Source organism: Papaver somniferum, chromosome 5, assembly GCF_003573695.1.
Source record: "Papaver somniferum cultivar HN1 chromosome 5, ASM357369v1, whole genome shotgun sequence".
NCBI lineage: Eukaryota > Viridiplantae > Streptophyta > Magnoliopsida > Ranunculales > Papaveraceae > Papaver > Papaver somniferum.
In genome coordinates this window covers 104,540,033-104,562,403 of record NC_039362.1, presented here as the reverse complement: position 1 = coordinate 104,562,403, position 22,371 = coordinate 104,540,033, and the positions used below count along the sequence as shown (strand labels likewise).

Genomic DNA, 22,371 nt, shown 5'->3' with positions numbered 1-22,371 from the left:
AGTCTGGATCTTCTCTTGATATTAAGAGTAAAATTAGAAAAGGAGATTGGATTATCAAGAAGTAAAGAGAGAATACTCTGAAGAAAGATCAGTGTATTGAAGCATTGACACACTTTTGTGTGCAATCAAAGACAGAATTACATGCTCTTGTAGAATCCTTCACGAAAATTTCTCACCTGCAAGAAGTTCTGGTCAAGCAACAAGGTTTTCTACTTGAAGAAATTCACAAGCTGAAGACTGAAAGTAGTAATCCGCCTTCATTTAGTACTGATATGAAGGATTGAGTTGCAAAAAGAAAATAGACATCAATTTTTGATTTCTTTCAATGATTGTATTACATCTATTATGAATAAACTATTATGAATAAAATTATTTAATTTATAATTTTTCTTGTAATGGTTTTTGATTTACATAGCTTGTGCTTGAATGCTTTATTATTGCTATGGATGTTTATGGGATGTTTGATTTAGGTTTTATTACCTTGATATTCGATCTCATAATGTTGTGAACCCTTATAGTTTGGGTGACTTTTTGATTTAGAAGGATTAAGTTCTAGCCCATGTTGGTAGGCTTTATCAAAGGATCATGAGGGGTTATGATAGAAACAATATGTGAAAAAGTCACAATATGTTGAATCGGTTTTGGTTTAGCACAAAATGATATGTGTTTCGGAGGGTTTTCAACTTTTGCTTGCAATAGTTAAAAACCGGTTTTCAACCTTTCTCTGGTAAAGGTTGGTTGTTGTTATTCTTTTGTTTTGCATAAGGATGACAACATAATGATATTTCGATATCAATCCTCCCTGGAAGAAGATGCAAACATATTGGAGAAGTGGATGCGAAATTTGAGGTAACAATTTTGTTAGTTTTGTTTTCCTGTTTAAGAAAAGCCTGATTTTATTTCATATATATTTTGCTTTTGCTTAACAAAATTTCGATACAAGTGATGATTTTATTCCATTATGTGTGTATAGATGTGCCTGTGATTCAGTTGGTTCCGGTTAAGAAAAACTATTTTTATCTTTTTTTATTGTATGGTATCAATTGTTTAGGCTTACAAAATTTCGGTGCAATTGCGATGTTTTAATGCTTATGTTGATTCAATTGCTTCCGGTTGAGGTGAATAATTATGCAAGTTGATTTATTTTGGTTTGTATGAATTATTTATGGCTTAACAAAAGAAAAAGTCAACAGGATGGATTGTTTAGTCCAATTCGATTCCGGATAAGAGAAGCTAAGTTTATCTTAGTTAGACTTATCAAAGTGGAGGTTTCGGTTATTCAAGTGTAATCGAATGCCTTAACAAGAAATGCTAGTTAACTAACCTAGTACTTGTCTTGTTTAAATTTTAAAGGTCTAAGTTTATGGATAATTAGAACCTGATGAGAAAAATGGAGTTTTTCTTTATTTTGGTCTTATCGAATTAAGCGGTTGTTTTTGAATTAGTTACTCCCATAAACTCCATAAGTTGGAGGCATGGGAATACAGACAGAACTAGGTGAACTATAGGTTTAGTTGCTTGGTCTTAACTATACGAAGTTGGTTTAATTTTGTGTAGAAGCTTAATCCTGAGAGTATTCAATTCTGGACAAGGTCCCGAAGTTTTTCTGCATTTGCGGTTTCCTCATTAACAAAATCTTGCTGTGTCATTTACTTTATATTTCCGTATTATAATTGTTTTATTATAATTAAAGTAAATTACACAAACGTTAATTCATATTTACTTGATAAGCAATCCTATTGAGTTTGATTAAGTCCGAATCTTTTTTATCAAGTAAACATACTTCGTTGTCATATTGTCTCGATCTCGTATCCATAGACGATCACACGAAGTGTGAACCGATTAGTTGCATTGTCTCGACTCAGTCCATAGAAAATCACTTTCGGAGAAAGGACTTATAGGTAGGAAAAAATTTAGCTTGAGGTATATTTGGGTACCCTCGCCTTTTCAAGGATGTGTGGACGTCAAGGAATTTCTAAAACTGAAAATATTCTCAAGATTTGTAATGAATGGAAAAATTCGGTTTTCAATTCCAATAAAAGCTTGGCCAATATTTCCGAAATCTCTCAATAGAAAATCTCCAATTAGTAAATGCACATCACTAATTTTAATTCTCTAGAGATATACATTTAATTGCTGGTAATTAAAGCATATAAAACCAAAAACCTTAATTAAAAGATTCTCAATTTATTTCGGCACATGATCTCCTTGAGTACTAAGGAATATCTTTGAACAATGAATGATAAGAGTTATTGTAAGTGTTCAAATTATGTTGACATCTTTTCATTATAAATCCTTATTTCATATTTACATGGATTTACATTCTTGGAATCGGTCATACCACACTTCCAGACAAGTTTAGAATTGGTTTCCCTGTATTCCAAGACAACTATGTGATTGATCAAATACCAAATCACATACATGGGTTCAATCGGTTCTACCAATCACTAGGATCAGTTATACCTCAATATGGAAATACTTGTGATCAGTCACGCAAGTTACCAGGACCGGTTACACCAGTTACCAGGATCAATTCCATTTGCACATGGTAATTCTTGTGATCGGTCACACCAGTTACCAGGACCGGTTACACCAATTACAATGATCGATTACACAATACTCGTGATCGGTCACACCAATTACTAGGATCGGTTACACCAATTACAAGGATCGATCATACCACGCATGGTGATTACTAAGGATCGGTTACACTAATTAATAAAAACCAGTCATACCAAATCATAAGTTAGGCATTGTGATTAGTTATACCAAGATACATAACATAGTTACAATCGTTTCTACCATTGTTTTGGGGTAAAAACTGTTTCTGCTGGTTTTGGTAAATTTGGGTGTGTTGATGAGAAACGAATTTAGACCTAAATAAATGCACTGCACGTGAGTACTTTATATTCGAGATATCAATCTGTACAATCCTAGCCTAAACCAAGAAATAGCCATTCCAGTCTTGTTTCGGTCACAAAGTGAAGGAGAAGGGTTGGTCTTAGGGAGGGAAGCGAAGAAGGTGTTGAGACCAGAATGGTTAATTCTGAAGGTGTGGATATTTTATGACTTGTATCAGAATGTGGAACTGGCTTGTGGAATGTAAGCTATCAGTTCTTTTGTGTTTTTTCTGGATACTTGTGTTGTTGTTAACCAAAACTATGTTGTCCTTGGTTGAAATAGGTAGAAACCTATTTATACAAGTCATAATTGAACACACCCTGATCTCGTAGGAAGTGGGAGTGATTGAGTGATGGAGAAGTTGGGTAATGTGTAAATGCTAGAAACCACGTCCCCACTATGAAGGAAACGGGTTAGTTTACATCCACTACTTCTTTCCGCCACTAACTGCCCGCTTTCCGGACACTTTCTTATAATGGGTGTGTTGCACTCCGCACGCTGTAAACCGCCAGACCAATACCCCTGACGAGCATCCCCCAGTTTGTGACATATTTGATGTCTCGAGTATTTCGTGGAAAATGTGCAGCAGATTGCTGAGTGGGTCTTGTGTGCAAGACCTATTATTCTGATCAATCGTGCGCCATCTAGGTGGAAGATGATCATGTTGTGGAAAGTCAAGCCATGGAACTTGCCGCAGGAAAATGGCGTGTGAACCTGAGACTTATCATGGGTCGGTTAACTCTGTGGCGAAGTTGGACGGCCGTGATTGCAGTTTATGAGAAAAGGTGGCCGTTGATTATGGCCATATCTCGTTAGCACCTTGTAATGGCATCGTGGCGCATTTGGCACATGCCAGTGGCATAGTAGCATGATTAACGCATGTCAGTGGCACACTGGCACGACCGGCATATGCCAGCAACATAATGGCGCAAATAGTGTTTGGCGTAGCCATGGACGCTATATTTTGGCATATTGGTGTTAGACCCAAATATGGCTCGGCAACATTGGCTCCAGTTGCCGTATCAAACTTAATGCCCTAGGTAACATTATTTAGCATGGTTGGCGTAGCAACTTTATCTAAATTAGGGTTTGGCGTACCAAAACCCTAATTAGCATGTGTGCCATGTGGCCGCGACACGGTGACATTTTTTGTGCAGATGGTGCCATGGCCGCGCCAAAGGAATTATGACAGGGCCATAATGTGGGAATGTCCACATGCGCAAGGATGGTCGTGGGTGGTCATAGCACGACGCCCTTTTTAGGGTCTTATGGGTCCCGCTTGGCTCGTGGCACGTCGTGGGGCCAAAGTGGCGCAATTTTGGGCCATGACCAAGAATTAGGGTTTCGAATAATGCCACTAAAGAAAAAACGTGTTTTCTGATAAGAATGACCTGGTTGGAGTCTGTTATGGCGTTGGCCACGAACAAAAGTTGGTTAGCACGTATATGCGTTGTTCGTGGCACGCTGGCGTGTTACTGCGGCGGAGTGGCATGTTGGAATGCCGATTAGCACGTTGGTGTGGCATGACACGTTTGGCATGCCGATTAGCAATTGGCGTGGCATGGAACGTTTGGCATGCCATTAGCATGTTGGCGCGGAATGGCAATTTGGCATGCCATTAGCATGTTGGCGTGGAATGTCAAGCTAATTGGCATTATGGCCATTCGATGTAATTTGCCTCTTTTAATACTGTGGCGGGTTTAGAGCGACGTGATTGGTCAATAGGAAATGGGGTCGGCCAAACATAGGGCGTGGCCACATCTCTGGTGCGCGTGGCTGATTTAAAGCGACCTGATTGGTCGATGGAAAGAGGGTCGGCAAGGTATGGTCCCGACCACACCTCATGTGCATGTGGCGGATTTAGAGCGACCTGATTGGTCAATGGAAAAGAGGAGGGCCGGCAAGCAGCATGGGGGCGTGGCCATCTGCAGGTGGCGCCGTCTGTCCTATGGTACGGCTACACCTCCCTTTGTTGCTGCTCCTATTTTTCGCGACTCCTCTTTTATTCCTTATTTTCTGGTAGGACTTTGTTCCTACTAGATGCATGGCGGATTAGTTTCCTAGCTTGCCTAGCTTTGGCCTCGACCAATAGGGTTCGAGATATTTGCACAGGCGCAAAAAGGCCTAATTTTTGAAAATTAATTATAGGTCAAAACTTGAATTTTGTGAGTTATCACAAAATTGAACAAATTTAACAAATTCTGTTTGTTGACACAAAATCCTTTTATTCTCAGAGAGCAGTTAGCGCATCTTCTGATTGAGCATTTTCATGCAGACCTTGATTTTGATACTTCGGGAAATTCGTTCTACTCAGCTGCGAGTGAACACTAATTGTCATGTCATACCAATACTAAGGGTTCATCTGGGGAACATAGCATAGGAAAATACTTAATAAACCATACACTAATGAATAATGTAGGCGAGAGTTTACAGAATGTTTGGGATTGTTGATACATGCACCATTCTGAATAAATATATTGAATTGCTCAGTACATGTGTGAGTAGAGAGGCACGTGCACTCATTACTTTAATATGGCTCAGTCCTTTTGCAGACGGCACATTAAATATAGGGTTTTATATTTTTAGCCCTGACTAAAAACCACCATCAACACTAAGTCCCCTGCTTAGTACGTAACTGTGACATTGTTGCGGGGTAAGCATTAGATGGTGACATACAAAGCTAAAAATTGAAAAGGCAAGACATGTAGAAGTTACTAGGAAAAGTTCGACCGACTTATGGCATCAAGTACGAGCGGATGGTGATCTTTGTACTGGCGCGCTGCTAGCTTGGCCACGGAGCGTTACAGGTTGAGCGGCTGGTTTGGCTACGGAGGGTTGCAGGTTGAGCGGCCGGTGTTCCTCGTGCTGGCGCGCTTCTGGTTCGGTCATGGAGGTTGGTGCCATGGAGCGTTGGTGCAGCGGGACCATATGCCTTCTTCCGTGCATGGTCCAAAAGGAAAAACCTCCTCTACTCGAATTCCAAAAATGCTATGCATTTAAAAGGTCGTGTTAACTTCCTCTCCTTTTATTATTCGCTCGTATGCTTCTTGTGTTTGTTTGCAGCAGCTCGATCATAGGCGTGCCAATTGACGGCGGCAAGGTAAGTTCATCTTGTCTTCGTATTTTAGCTGTGAGTGTAATATCCATGAGTAGTTAATAAAACTTGGACATTTAGCTCAGTGTGAATGACTTTCTTTGTTATCACCGTCAACGACAACAAAGCAATCTCCAATGGTTATAATCAGCATCAAGGCGAGCCAAGAGAACTCAAGGTAAGTGTTCTTTTCTACTTTGCACATGTAGCCACCCAACAGTACCATCGATCTTCTCCAGAATGTGTACTAAGGTTCTGACTCCAGAAGAATGAGCATCTAACCTCTCCGGTGGATTTCAAAATTTACCAAACTCCATTGCACTCCTGGGATGGATGGATGAAATATATGCTCGGCAATGATCACGTCAGGGCTAATCTTGGAGAGTGTGGCTGCGTTGTTGATCCATCCTTGACTTTAAGTTATTTGGTGTCTGGACTGTTGATACGATGTCTGGAAGTCTTATTCTTGCCTTTCTGATTGCGATGATGATATGTTGTGGATGATTGTATGGTCGAAATCTTCCGGAACCGTTGGGTGAAGTACATGAGCTGAGAGGCGTTCCGTTGCCGGCGTGCTGCTATCAAGTCTTCAAGAACTTCATTCCAAGTGACATCCTTTGAACCACCTTATGAATCTTGAACTATTGTATCGAATGGGATGCGATGAGAAGTCCCCAGTTATACTTATGTCTGGTCATAGATCCGATGGCGTGGCCGGATATGTGAATATCTTTACGGCGTGCTTCTGGAGTCTTTGATGCACATGTATGGCTTCATGTTGAGAAATTCCCGCAGTTCGTAAATCTTCGACAGTGACGATGTTGACATCAGAAATATCCTGGTTGAGGGAGGTGAAGGAATCCCATGCCAGTAGTCCCCATGTGTAATTATCCTGAGCCCATTTTCTCGTGGAAGATGTGCTTTTACTGCATTCGCTGGTAAGGTGGTGACTGTGTTTAAACTTCTAAACCTGAAGGAGGCTTCAGTCCCCAAGTGTAGCCTACTTTGATTGTATCACCTTAAATCCATGCCTATGGGATTTGATACAAGCTAATTTTACTCTCCTGGATGCGATGCTTGGATGCCTGGAACATCACATGGACGAAATATTCTGGATAACGAAGAGGTAGAAGTGGGAGAGTTATGTTGTTAATCGTGGCTCCCCCTGTTTTTTCAAGAAAAACATTTCAGCCGCGTCTATGGAGTTATCTCATGAATCTTTGATTGTTTTCAGGGATGGACTGGGATGAGCAGCCCCCAGTCGCACTTCTCTTTAGTTATTGAAGTTGTTTTATCTGAGTAGGATTGGGATCCGTCGCGGCCTCGTAAAGTGTTGCAGGCGCCTTCCAGACAGAGAGGTGATGATATCCTTACGCTACACCTTTGAAGAGTAGATGACCTTGTCGTGGCTATGACTTTTTGGTTGACCATGTCTTTTGAGCTTTGCCAGTGAAGGGATTCCGTGTAGAACCTCAGTCCCCCAAGTGTGGTTTACATGTTTCTATCTTGTATGTTCGGTGGGTTGACCATGATAAAGATATCACCATCTTGCATCCGTACTGGTGACTCTATTACTTCTTCCATGTGAAACTAAAATATGGAGAAGTACGGATTACCTTTGTAGTAGTTGTTGTTATGGTGAAGTTCTGGCTGGTATCAACAAACGAGCAGCAACGGTTCTTGGCAGCAGCTATGATCAGAAGAGACTACATTGTCGTGGGAACAAAATAGGTCGGCTGGAATTGCATGGGCGTCCATGGAAGCAAAGGGATTGGCTAGACATGTAAGCGAGTAAAACTGCCCACGACCACGAGCTTTGGCGGGATGGGACAAAAGGTGGCCACAACTACGAACCTTGGTTGGCTGCGATCACGATACTTGACATGGAGGAGTGTGGCGGCTACGACACGATCCTTGTAGGAAGGAGTGGCGGCTACGACACGATCCTTGGCAGGAAGGAGTGGCGCTACGGGCACGAACCTTGGCAGGAAGGAGTGGCGCTACGGGCACGATCTTTGACAGGAAGGAGTGGCGGCTACAACACGATCTTTGACAAGAAGGAGTGGCGACTACGACAAGATCTTTGACAAGAAGGAGTGGCGGCTACGACACGATCCTTGGCAGGAAGAAGTGGCGGCTACGACACGATCTTTGGCAGGAAGGAGTGGCGTCTATGGCACGATATGATGCTTGGCAGGAAGGAGTGGCGTGGCGGCCGCGAACTCTGGTAACACGCAAGGATTTTCTCGGACATTATGGCCCAAAAGAAGGATTCCTCATTTTAATATAACTCGTGTTTGTGAGGTTATTTCTTCTTATCCTTCTCTTTTCTTATTTCGGCGAAGTAGCTCTTCCATGATTCTCTGCGTGCGGCAGCTTGCCTATTGTTGCTTGCCTGCGACCTTGGTGTATTGACTTGATGAAAATTTCAGATTCGTGTCTTCTTGCCAAAACGGCCACAAAATCTTCGTCCGATTTCGGAGTGAGGTGGTTGACCTCCCATTCTTTTGCTAAAAGGAAAATCTAACTTTTGTAAAAAGAATTATTTATTCGGAGTCCGTTTGGTGGGTGAAAAGTACCTGACACCGAGAATTCAAAATTTTCCATAAAGAATTATGTAGGTTTTTCAGCTATCACGTAGTCGAGAGTTTCGGCTTCTATTTATAGCTCATTCATAGGATTGATGTTCCCTTTTAGTATGTTGTAGCAGACTTCCATACGAATCGTTTGGTATATGTATCACTCCCAGATTCTTCACCAGTTAGCACGAGTTTCAATTCTTCCGAAGGCCAGTGTAAAAACGTTTCTGACGGAGTTCTTGCAAAACGACCCCTAACCTTTCTAAACCACATGCCATGTCCGTGGGTGACGATGCTGATGAGGTGTCTCTCTTTGTGAGTTATCTGTTGAGGTGTTAGCACAAGCAGTATACTTGGAAATTAAGGTCTTCAATTCTGGATCTCTTGATGTAGTCATCGAGATGCCTGTTATTTTGCTGGAACATCCCGGTGTAGGTCCTTCCGGTAGGAAATTTGGAGAACTCTTCAGCATTACCCGATTCCCTGGGAAAAGGAAATATGGGAAACGTGGATCCTTTTGGTGCAAAAACTTCTCGAATCTTCCTCTGCGTGAAGTTATCTCGGCTGCGGATTCTTTCCTGACATGATGGTGCGGGCACCGTTATCTTCTTGAGGCTTCTCTCTTAACGTGTCGGTTCCAGTAGATCTGAAGATGTCCCGGGCTTGCTCTTGCTTGGGTCGGCATAATAGGCGAACCCCTATGAATGATTTGAGGATGTGTCAAGCCTCCTTTATTATTGTAGATGTACGAATTCCCAGAATTGCGCCATGGTCTGGATCTATACATTTTGTTAATGAAGTGATAGCGGATACTCCTGAACATAAAATATAGTGGTGGAATGGAGATAGACCCTTGCTTTTGTGATCTCTTCAGGTGCCTTTCTAGGACTCCACTGGTGTTGAGATTTGTTGTCGACTATCTCCATACTGGAACAATGTCTATGCGAATCTTCCTTTTATCTCCCTGACTGTGGACCCTGGAGACATTAATATCGGTGATAACTTTGTGGCGTTTCCGGCTTGCTCCATATAACACTTATGGTGTTGCAGATGTGGCTACTCCATTCGGACCTCGAGAGAAGCCATTGTGCCTTCCTAAGTAGTAATCACGTCTTCATATGTCTTCACACGGCTTTATGGTCCTTTCATCTGGGAGATTTATTGGTGCTCAGCTATCTAAGGCATTTCCAATAGCATTGCTTGAATTAGCATTTTTGTGAAGCTTCTTAGCGAACGGAACACCGGAATTGAAATTGGTTGTTGAACCTAAATTGAGTTTAATGATTGAATTGGATCTAAGATCCACCCTTTTTAAATTGAGAAAAATGGAACAAATCCAGAGAAACTGATTTCGCAACCGAGAGATTAATCTTCCACTGTGGTCGCCAGTTGTTTTGGGGTAAAAACTATTTCTGCTGGTTTTGGTAAATTTGGTTGTGTTGATGAGAAACGAATTTAGACCTAAACAAATGCACTGCACGGGAGTACTTTAGATTCGAGGGATCAATCTGTACAATCCTGTCCTAAACCAAGAAATGGTAGTTCCAGTCTTGCTTCGGTCACAAAGTGAAGGAGAAGGGTTAGTCTTAGGGAGGGAAGCAGGTGTTGAGACCAGAATGGTTAATTCTGAAGGTGTGGCTATTTTATGACTTGTATCAGAATGTGGAACTGGCTTGCGGAATATAAGCTATCAGTTCTTTTGTGTTTTTTCTGGATACTCGTGTTGTTGTTAACCAAAACTCTGTTGTCCTTGGTTGAAATAGGTAGAAACCTATTTATACAAGTCATAATTGAATGCACCCTGATCTCGTAGGAAGTGGGAGTGATTGAGTGATGGAGAAGTGGGGTAATGCGTAAATGCTAGAAACCACGTCCCCGCTATGAAGGAAACGGGTTAGTTTACACCCACTACTTCTTGCCGCCACTAATTGCCCGCTTTCTTGACACTTTCTTATAATGGACGTGTTGCACGCCGCACGCTGTAAACCGCCAGACCAATACCCTGATGAGCATCCCCCAGTTTGTGACATATTTGATGTCTCGAGTATTTTTCGTGGAAAATGTGCAGTAGATTACTTAGTGGGTCTTATGTGCAAGACCTAATTATTCTGATCAATCGTGCGCCATCTAGGTGGCGGATGATCATGTTGTAGCAAGTCAAGCCATGAAACTTTCCACAGGAAAATGGCGTGTGAACCTGAGACTTATCATGGGCCGGTTAACTCCGTGGCGAAGTTGGACGACGTGATTGCAGTTTATGAGAAAAGGTGGTCGTTGATTATGGCCACATCTCGTTGGAACCTTGTAATGGCATCGTGGCGCAATTGGCACAGGCCAGTGGTATAGTAGGATGATTAACGCATGTCAGTGACACAATGGCACTGCCGGCATATGCCAGCAGCATAATAGCGCAAATAGCGCTTGGCGTAGCCATGGACGCTATATTTTGGCATATTGGTGTTAGACCCAAATATCGCTCGGCAACATTGGCTCCAGTTTCCGTATCAAACTTAATGCCCTAGGTAATTTAAATTAGGTTTGGCGTACCAAAACCCTAATTAGCGCGCGTGGCATGTGGCCGCGGCACGGTGACATTTTTTGTGCAGATGGTGCCATGGTCGCGCCAAAGGAATTATGGCAGGGCCATAATGTGGGAACTCCACAGGCGCAAGGATGGTCATGGGTGGTCATAGCACGACGCCCTTTTTAGGGTTTTATGGGTCTCGTATGCCTCGTGGCACGTCGTGGGGCCAAAGTGCCGCAATTTTGGGCCACGACCAAGAATTAGGGTTTCGACTAATGCCATTAAAGCAAAAACGTGTTTTCTGATAAGAATGCCCTGGTTGGAGTCTGTTATGGCGTTGGCCACGAAAAAAAGTGGGTTAGCATGTAGCTGCGCTGTTTGTGGCACGCTGGCATGTTACTGCGGCGGAGTGGCATGTTGGCATGCCGATTAGCACGTTGGCGTGGCGTGGCATGGCACATTTGGCATGCCGATTAGCAATTAGTGTGGCATGGCACGTTTGGCATGCCATTAGCATGTTGGCACGGAATGGCAGTTTGCCATTAGCATGTTGGCGCGGAATGACAAGATAATTGGCATTGTGGCAATTCGGTGTAATTTGCCTCTTTTAATACTGTGGCGGGTTTAGAGCGAACTGATTGGTCAATAGGAAATGGGGTCGGCCAAACATAGGGCGTGGCCACATCTCTGGTGCGCGTGGCGGATTTAAAGCGACCTGATTGGTCGATGGAAGAGAGCCGGCAAGGTATGGGCCCTGCCACACCTCATGTGAATGTGGTGGATTTAGAGCGACCTGATTGGTCAGTGGAAAAGAGGAGGGTCGGCAAGCAGCATGGGGGCGTGGCCATCTGCAGGTGGCGCCGGCTGGCCTATGGCACGGCCACACCTCCCTTTGTTGCTGCTCCTATTTTCCGCGGCTCCTCTTTTATTCCTTGTTTTCTGGTAGGACTTTGCTCCTACTAGCTCCATGGCGGATTAGTTTCCTACCTTGCCTAGGTTTGGCCTCGACCAATAGGGTTCGAGATATTTGCACATGCGCGAAAAGGCCTAATTTTTGCAAATTAATTAGGTCAAAACTTGAATTTTGTGAGTTATCACAAAATTGAACAAATTCAACAAATTTTGTGTGTTGACACAAAATCCTTTTATTCTCAGAGAGCAGTTAGCGCATCTTCTGATTGAGCATTTTCATGCAGACCTTAATTTTGATACTTCGGAAAATTCGTGCTACTCAGCTGCGAGTGAACACTAATTGTCATGTCATACCAATACTAAGGGTTCAGCTGGGGAACATAGCATAGGAAAATACTTAATAAACCATACACTAATGAATAATGTAGGCGAGAGTTTACAGAATGTTTGGGATTGTTGATACATGCACCATTCTGAATAAATATACTGAATTGCTCAGTACATGTGTGAGTAGAGAGGCACGTGCACTCATTACTTTAATATGGCTCAGTCCTTTTGCAGACGGCGCATTAAATATAGGGTTTTACATTTTTAGCCCTGAACTAAAAACCACTATCAACAACCATCTCACACATATTGGTAATCCAAATATTTGCAATGAATAGCCGGAACAATAAGTCTAATGATTTCCCTTTCGATTCACAAAACAAGTTCATGAATGTACTTTCTTTAAAAGAATGTAAAACATTGTTTCCTAGGATGAAATCTTCACCATAACCCATTCACATAATCATAACAATATATACAAGATTATGTCGATGTCATATCTACGAAGTTCAAAAGATAAGCGTTATACTTCATAGTCTAATTCCCTAGTACTATGATCATACTATTATGATCATGTCACATCACTGGAGTATTATAAAATATGTACACTATATAAAGCTTCGCAGTTATGTTTTCAATATAGCACGACTTGAAAGATACGTTAGGAATGAAACAGTTCAAGTCAATATTACTAACCTCAAGTGGAAGGATGATGTCGTCGTTGTAGTTCGCTACTTATTCACATTCTTCAGGTCTTCGGAGTAATACTTGTATATCTCAACATTCCTAGACTTTCTAGTCAAACCTAAACGAAGTTGACTCTAGTATTTAATCAAGCGACTTTAGATGAGTTTTGACATACTAAAATATGACAACCAAACTTGACATACAAATGCTTAGTGAGTTCAACCGAGATTTGCTCTAACAGTCTTCCCCTTTGTCAATTTTAGTGACAAAACTCTTATTACATATGGATAAACAAATTACAAAAGAATTCATTTCACATACGCTTGATTCCAAGTTTCAACAACACAAAATAACCTGCATATATTCAATCAATAAATGTCGTTGTTGACATTTGAATAACAAAAGCTTTTACTCTCCCTAAAGCTAAGCTAGGTAAATATTCAATCCGAACATCTTTGTGATTCCCCTTTTTGTAGTCGGAATACTACAAAAATAATATGATATGTTTCAACCCCTTAGTCAATGCTTTACTCTTTCGTTAGATATAACATTTAAGCACAATTGTCCTTTCCTTAGTGATTGCAAATCACTTGTTTACTCCATATATTTCTCCCCCTTTTTGTCACAAAATGACAATGGTTCGAGCAAATAAAGGACAAACTGAAAGGATCTTACAAATCTAAATTAGACTTGTAACCAACCTATAAGAGTTACGCACGAAGGTTCACATACCACTTTAGATAACCAATATTAAAACCAAAACTACAAGTAATTTAGTTTTAATATGTTATCAAGGAAACAATTGTCCAAAGCAATTTTCCCTAATATTTTAATAAATCGACTAAGAAACTAAATTCCCTTGTTAAATCGATTGTGTATGTGCAATCGCTTATTTCGATAAGACCAAAATAAAGATCAGAATTAACTTTATTTCTCTCATCGGGCTCTAATTATTCAGATATTAACTTAGACCTTTCCCTTTAGACAAGACAAACACTAGGTTAGTTAACTAGTTTTTCTTTTCAAGGCATTCGATTAGACTTGAATAATCGAATTCTCTCATTTGATAAGTCTAACTAAGATCAGAATTAACTTAGTTTCTCTTATCCGGAATCAATTTGGACTAAACAAATGATCCTGTATTTTTTTAAGCCTAAACAATACATACAAACCAAAACAAATTAACTTGCACAATTATTTTCTTAACTGGAAGCAATTGAAACAAACATACACATTATAGCGCCGCAATTGCACCGAATTTAGTTAAGCAAAAGCACTTGATACCCAACAATAAAGAAGATACCAAACAATAAGTCAAATAAATTGACACAGTTTTTCTTAACCGGAAATAATTGAATCATACACACACATCCATACACAATATAATGGAACATATCAATTGTACCGAAATTTTGTTACTCAAAAGCAAAATATATGCAATATAAACAGGCTTTTCTTAAATAGGAAAACGATTAACTAACAAATTTGTTACCTCAAATTCCACAGCCTCTTCTCCCCAGAAATATATGTCATTAAGCGCAAGTTCAAATGAGAACTCTCCCCCAGTATGTTGTCATCCGCTCACAAGAACAAAAGAATAACAACAAAAGCAACCTTTACCAGAGAAAGGTTGAATCGGTTTTAACTAATGCGTGCCAATAGCAAAAGTTGAAAACCCGAAACACATATGTTATTTAAACACAAGTCATGTAAAGATAAATTGATTCAATATATTGTGACTTTTCACATATGAGTTTCAACCGGAACACCTTATGATCCTTTGATAAAGCCTACCAACATGGGCTAGAACTTAATCCCGCTAAATCAAAAAGCCACACAAACCGTAAGGGTCACATCATATGAGATCGAATATTAAGGTTAATGAAAACCGAAATCAGACATCCTATAAACCGAATACACATAGCAAAAATATAAACATTCAATCACAGGCTATGTAATCGGTAACTATCACAAGAAAAATTATAAAATAATAATTTTATTCATAATAATTGATAGTTTTATTTAAAATAGACCTTATACAATAATTGAAGTAAATCAAAACATTGATTATCATTTTCTGTTTGAGATTTTAAGAAGTAGAACACTCCTTGTCTTCAAGTCCTTTTTGACATTCTTTTTCTATTTCTGATTCTTGGTTACCTTCACCCTTCCAAAACTCTGCATCAATGTTCAGAATACCTTTCAGAGTTTCTGGATCTTTTCAAGCAGCAAAAGCTAGCTGTTTCTGAATACAGTCTAATTGTCTACCAAGATTTTTAAGATGAACCAGAAGATTTTTAGACTTGTTGTTAGAAATCTGTGATTTTCCTTCAACGATTTGCTTTCTGGTTTGACCTCCAACCATTTGACTTATGGTCTTTTGATAGAGAGAGGTAAACCACGGGCGAGAGAAAGATCCGTTCTGTTCACATGCTTGACCTTGTGTGTGTTTGAGATTACTTCTCCATCGGCTAGAACTTTAAAGAAACCAGTTATCATTAAGGTCAACATCTTTCCAACTGATGAAGATGTACTTTAGAAGGCGACGCCCCAAGGGAAGATCACAGAGACCAATCAGACGTATTAATCTGTTTGATTATATATTTTATTGTTAGTAATCTCTTTTTACTATATCTAGTTTAATAATAGCATTGTACGGTTCGATTTGGGATTCTAATCCATAGAAACTGCGCAGGGATCTGTCATGGAGGGCGATGAAAAATCTTAAAGCAATAGGGCTGGAGCAAGGAGACCGAAGCTCTCTTGGAAGCAGTGTTGTGGGCTAAAGACAAAGGGCTGGCAAATATACATTTAGAGGGAGATTGCTTAAATGTGGTCGATACTTGAAATGGAAAATTGGCAGCGGTGAAATGACCTACAACATTATAAGTGATGCTCTAGGTATTCTTACTCCTACCAATGGGTTGTTACTGGAAAAGAGCTTCGGTTTTCGGCTCCAGGTATTCTTAGCTCTTTTAATAAGTGGACTTGTTCTTATGTGATGCATGCAACTAAGATTGCCGACTCTACAGCTGAATTTGCAAGAGAAAATGACTTTTGTTAAATGACTGGCCAAATTGGGTCCAAAGTTTGATCCAGTTTTACCAAAACAATACGTAAGGTTATAAATCAACGCAACATTTATTCTCCCAGTTTTTAAAACAAAAACACAGTATTTATTCTCCCAGTTTTTAAAACAAAAACACAGTATATGATCGAAAGACGTTGAGCATGAATCGCTCAATGTTGAGCATGAATCGCTCAGTAACCTGTACCAGTTGTTCCATATGAAATTTTGTCCGACTCTATCCATCCCGTCCCTGTATTCACGTATTTTAAAGATCAAAAAAAAAATGAAATTTGGTCCGACTCTATCCATCCCGTCCCTGTATTCACGTATTTTAGAGATCCAAAAAAATGCATCTGTTTGCACCCTAAAGGATAAACTACAGTTTAGTATGATGTTTCCTCCAGGAACCATCAACACAAAATAATTTAGTCAGACCTGATGGAGTAACAAGAAATGCTCAAAAGATTAGTTAATTCCATATAATTGGATTAGAAGAGAGTACATAATCTGTAATCTGTTATTAAGTTGCAAAGTCATGTCCTTTCAATTTCAGCAAGCAACCAATAGAAAAGCAAAATTATCATATGTACACAAACCAGCAACTAAACAGGGTCGAAGATGGAGCTAATGAGTACCAGTTTATGAGACCATAATTATTGCATATACATTTCCTAAAAACTAGGTGAAGAAAAAAAAAATTGAAACACAAGGTTGTTTTCATAGATGCAGATTCTTCTTCTAAAGCTTCGATAGCAGTCCGTTCTGAAGAGGTTTGGAGACTCCGATTTCCTTCAGGTCTAATTCGCTAGCACCAATACTTGGTGGGACATCCACAGCAGGAGAGCAATTAAAGAACCCATGTGGCTGAAAAAATAAGAACAAGAGAAAAGGCACATCAGAAATCCTAAACATTTTTTCCTTTTATGACATAGAAAACTAAAATGTGATGGTTCAGGTAGATAAAAAGGGATGTTATCTTCATTTAAATGTGAAAGATATGCAAACACTTATACGACCAAAACGGTTAACAATTCGTTATAATTATTTAAATTATGAAAAAATCAAGAACATGCATCATTGACAAAAGTACTTCAACTAAGGTTAAGTAGAATACCACTAGTGTAAAACCAATATGCTCCACCGGCATCACAGGCCAGTCTTCCAATCGAGGAACATGAGTGATTCCAAATACATACCTGAGAAAAACAACATAACAAAGACATTACATGAAAGAACAATGTACTACATGATGCTCATGAACAACGGAAACTAGAACTGACCAGAGAACTATATTTGTTTCTTCAAGAGAGCGATTCTGCTTGACCCATGTAGTCAAACCCTCACTGTCTCGTGGATTTTGATTTGGAAACTCGCCTCCTGGATACATCTCATCATGGGCATATTGTGTAACCCAAAGATTGTGTTTAAGGAAAGCAGCTCTTCTCATAAATTTTGCCTCGGGGCCTGCGAAAGGCGAACAGTTTGAACCAGGCATTAGCTTATAGCCTGTTAATTGCCCTGTGCGATTGACATTTCTTGTGTTCTTGATCTGAAAACGAATGAATAGAAAATTTCGACATTAAAGTCGTAGTAAATAAAATAAATTATGTTCAAATAATTCAAGCATTTATTTAGTAACTAAATATGAAAACGCATAAAAACAACAGCGCCAATTAATGTATCCATCATGAAATAACTATAAGGTTTCAACTACGAAAATAACATTGTAAAAACAAAGAAAGAATGACTTACAATCCAATGACGAGCTGATAAAGGATTGCAGTCACGCATGGCTTGCATCTCAGACTTTAGCAGTGTTTCTTCAGCGTAGAAAGCATTGTTATGAATATTGTTCTTCCCAGGTTCTTCGACTTTCACATCCACCTCAACTACCTACAGGTGAAGGGGTTAAAAACTACCTTAACCACCACTACACACAAGAAAAATGTATTATAGAAGACACAGGTGTTACCTGATTGAATGCTTCACCAGGCTTACAGTCCACAGCCATATCCATACGAGAAACAAAGAAGTGTTGATGTACTGGTGCATACAATCCTGGAGCTATAGTTGTACCGTATTTCCTGGATTCACCTGGTTGTATTGCTCCTAAGCTGAGAATTCCAGTTAGCTTAACCTCAGCTTCAATTTTTCCATCCTATAATATTTAGAGAGAGATTGCATGAGCATTATAACAAATGCAACTTTGCACATAATATGGAACAATATCTTTTATGTTGGCATGGATTAAACCAGGACATAAAAGTACATTCAGGACAATCAATGTCCAAGAATATTGATAGTACACAAATGCAAATTCCAACTTGCCTGATAGAAGTGCCAGAAGAATCCATACTCATAATTAGCCACAGTGCAAAAAAAGGATACTGTGAGCCTTCTAGACCTTCTAACTTCTGCTAAGCCAGACCTCCAATCTTGATGTTTCCACAGTATACCATGGTCCTCCTCATGTAAGCACACACAATTTTCAATCGTTTCTACTCCCCCGGTGAAATTTGTAAAATGGGCATCGAAATACTTGATGTAACCCAAACAATCACACCCCTGCAACAATTAATACCTTTTAGCCAAGCCAACACCAATCGAACAAAAAGTTTAGACCTGAAATAATCAAATGGACAAAAACCAGGAATGAAAACAAATCCTCACCTTTTTCAGAGAATGTGCATTTTTACCCAGGCCATCTTCTCCTGCATCAAATGCATTTTTCCTGTAATGTGGCTCATTTGGATCACCATATGGGACCACCATCTCAACAAAACTCAGCCTGTGAGCTACAGGTCTCCGACCCCCACTACCATCAGTATATGCAACGGAATATATAACCAAACCCTCTCTGGGAGTGAAACCAACCCGAAAGTTCCACTGCAAACCAGCAATAAAATGACAATAAGCATTTAAATTTAATACGAATAGAAAAACAGAACATTGTCAATCAAATATTCTAATGGATAAAGAGTACTTTTTGCCATTCCACAAACTGTCCATTAACACGAAAGCTTGGTCCTTCTGGCTGAATAATCTGTAAGGGCTTCACATCGCTACGATCAACACCTCCTCGTGTTTCACCGGCAGTGTAGTTTCTTAACGGATCAGCTGGAGGAAGAGGAACAAGTTTACGGTCCTCAAATTCAATTACCACCATATTTTGCATATCAACCAGAACATAAATGCCTTCGACTGGTCGCGCATAACCATTCTCCATAGGGCAGTCACTCTCCGTTCTACAGAATATGAGTGGTTTAGCAAGCCTGCGGCTAGGAGCATCTCCATCGCTGTAGTAGCCTACACACCTGTAAAAAGAATTTTTAGGCCAAAGTAAAACATATATAATTAGAGCAAGACATAAGGTTAGGATCCGAATGAAAGCAACTAACTAACCAGGGATCAACCATGACAAGATCCATATCCTCAATTCCCCTCTTCTTCATTGCATCCTGAAATGGTGCGAAGTCTTTCACCACAGCTTCACACTCAGCATATTCCATGGCATCCATGGGAGGCTGAACATCGGGTATAACTTGCGATGAAACAACCTTTCCTCTATTTGGACCACCACGAGTCGCGGCGTGTACTTCAGTCAATTCAACAATCCAAACACTGGTCTCATTTGATCGTTTGTTATACACCACAAGTCTAGCTCGTCTTGCAGGAAGTTTGCTAGGAATGAACGCCCCACCTTTTGATTTAGGAAGTAGTGATGGCTGGAAAGGTGGAAAAAAATATGCATCTGCCAATGCAACAATATTTTTATCCGGCTCCAACAGAACCACTTCGATAAACCGCATACTATCCCTCACCTAAAAAAAAGGAAATTACTTAATATTTAATGACCAAGACATGTTACATCATTGCAATACAAAAGTATGTATTTGAATTTGATTTCCACACTTCATACTTCATACTCTAGATAAAAGAAAACTGTGCAATATACAACCTCTGGAGTGGCTCCAGCAGCTCTGACTGTCCCCACAGCAACTGAGATTTCGGCAGCTGATAAAGGGTCCAAAGGGTGGCTGCTTTGAGCCCTTAACATAATCTGGATACCTGTAATATTAAAACAGAAGTCACAACTCAAAAGTATAAGAAATTACAAAAACTAAAAAGAATAAAGTAACAGAAAAATCAAAAAATAAATCATAGTCCAAATCCATTGACACGGAATCTTAGTTACAAAAACTGCAACGCAAAAGATTTAAAAGCGGAGAATGGACCAATCATCATTTAGACCTATATTCAGAAGAGATATAATGGTGTCAACCAATTAAACTGAGCTTTTGTCAGTCAAAATCTAACAGAGTCAGATACTGCTACTAATATTTTCAAAAATCGCAATTTCAGAATTAGAAATTCTGGAGTTTAAATATGGAGGTAAATCCCAAAAAAAGTGCTCAGCCATGACTATTGCGTGCTGTAAACTAAACAACAAATGCAATTTGCATAACATCAAATATTAATTCGATTTAGTCCAATCTAACTCAACAATTAAACAACAAATTCGATTTACCTTAGTCAATTTCAACTTACAAATTTTCGTATTAAATCAGAAAATATGACAACATTTAATCAACATTAAAATAAAATATAGATCCAAATTAAAAGCAATAATCAATGATCAAACAACCAGAACCAGATAATAATTGCATGCCATGATTTAAAGATCATACCAAGGACAAAAACTCTGCCAAAATTAAAAATACCTTTGGAAGAAGGATTGGTAGTTGAAGGATCAGTCAAATTAGTAGTTGATGCAACTATCTTCTTGTTCTGTTGTTTTTCATAATCATCGTTGTTGTTCTTCTTGTTATCATTAATAGTCCAATCCTGTAGGATCTCAGCAGAAACAGCTTCACGACGTAATTCCAAAGCTGAAGAAGCACCAACACCATTAATGATGGAGAAACAGTTGTTGTTAGACGTCGTTTTTTTCGAAGCTGAGGCCATTGTAATGGATTTGAAAGAAATCTCCCTCCGTGATTGTAACTCTGAATACTAGTACAGTCTTCTTCTCCTCTTACTGCTGACATACAGCACCCCTAATCCTTTCGCACGATTAAATCGGTGATTCACTCTGTTTCTGTTATTTCTGTTTTATATTGTATTTCGAAAATCAAAAACCCTAACAAGAGTGGAACAAGTAAGCAACAAAAATCGAAAACAGAGGGAAAATGGGATAAACTTTGAGAGAATATCGGAGATATTGTTGGTGTTTTTGATTTGGTGAAAGATGGGAAAAAGGGAGTTTGAAGGTTTCTTTTAAACTACCAGGAGGACAGGGGTATACACCTGCTTATGTGTCGAGATTCTAGGGAGAAAGTTTCAAGGGAGTCCAAATCTGTTCACACTCCTCTAAGAATGTATATTTCACATATTCTTTTGATTGATTGATTATTTAACTGATGGCCACATTACCCTCCATGTTTAGAAGCATGACTCTCGTTACATAATTTCCTAAATTAAATCAAGAGTAGAGATTAAAATGTGAAATATACACTCGTTAAGGAGTAATTCGCACTCATTTCAAGGGTTCACGTGTATTTATTTACCTTTATTTATTTCTATTGTTTCTCCACATTTATCTAGGTTTATAAAGAACGCGAAATTGGGGGATAAAAAAACTAATTGGGAGATAGAGGAAAAAGACAAAAATTGGATCCAAATATCAAATTAGGGTCACCCCTTATCTAAGTATTTTTTTAAATCCTAATCTACCCCTCACTAATCAGGTTTAGTGGTTAATAATCATTAGTAAAAATCTTAAGTATTTGTTAAATGATTAGTGTGTATTTGTATTTGTATTTGGGTGAATGAGATGAGAGTAGAAAGATGGAAAAAATTTTGAGAGGGAACTTTTTTTGGTGAAATTGGAGGACGATTGTGAAGAGAGAATTGCTGCTAAGAGGTTGAAGATTTTTTTTTTTTTTCTTTGAATCCACCATTATTGCAGCTGAAATAGGTCGGTGCCGGTATTTGTTGGAAATTTTCATAAATGTTTGCCACTATCGGGGGGTCCCTCGTTATAAAATTTTCTAGTTTTAATCTTCAAAACCTAAATTTTTTGGTTTTAATCAGTCCATTCCCGACACAGTCAGTTAATTCTCGAGCATGCCGGTATCTATGCCGGCATAGTATGTTGCTTAAATTTCTATGCCGGCACATGATGAAAAGTATCCAGGAAACTTCAAATTTTTTTCACTTGACTACCGGCATTGATAGATTTCTATCGAACATGCTGACACTCAGTTCTGGCATTGAA

The 22,371-nt window shown here is 39.5% G+C and overlaps 1 protein-coding gene and 1 long non-coding RNA gene across 3 annotated transcripts; one reads left to right on the top strand and one right to left on the bottom strand.

Moving 5' to 3' along the window:
- Positions 1-15,472: 15,472 nt before the first annotated feature.
- LOC113282357 lies at positions 15,473-16,089 on the top strand. Of its 2 annotated transcripts, none has more exons than XR_003326843.1 (2): positions 15,473-15,604; positions 15,720-16,089. It is a non-coding gene; the product is annotated as an uncharacterized LOC113282357 (long non-coding RNA). The 2 variants fall into 2 exon arrangements; XR_003326844.1 differs by having other exon boundaries at positions 15,485-15,634.
- Positions 16,090-16,558: 469 nt separating this feature from the next.
- On the bottom strand, positions 16,559-21,376 carry LOC113282356 (copper methylamine oxidase-like). The gene is made up of 11 exons (XM_026531342.1): positions 20,816-21,376; positions 20,053-20,162; positions 19,497-19,915; positions 19,078-19,408; positions 18,765-18,980; positions 18,423-18,659; positions 18,067-18,252; positions 17,847-17,987; positions 17,375-17,643; positions 17,209-17,290; positions 16,559-16,958 (listed from the first exon to the last, which is right to left on the bottom strand). The coding sequence occupies exons 1-11, from the start codon at positions 21,057-21,059 to the stop codon at positions 16,833-16,835; spliced, it is 2,361 nt and encodes a 786-aa protein (XP_026387127.1). The 5' UTR covers positions 21,060-21,376; the 3' UTR covers positions 16,559-16,832.
- Between the last annotated feature and the right edge of the window lie 995 nt (positions 21,377-22,371).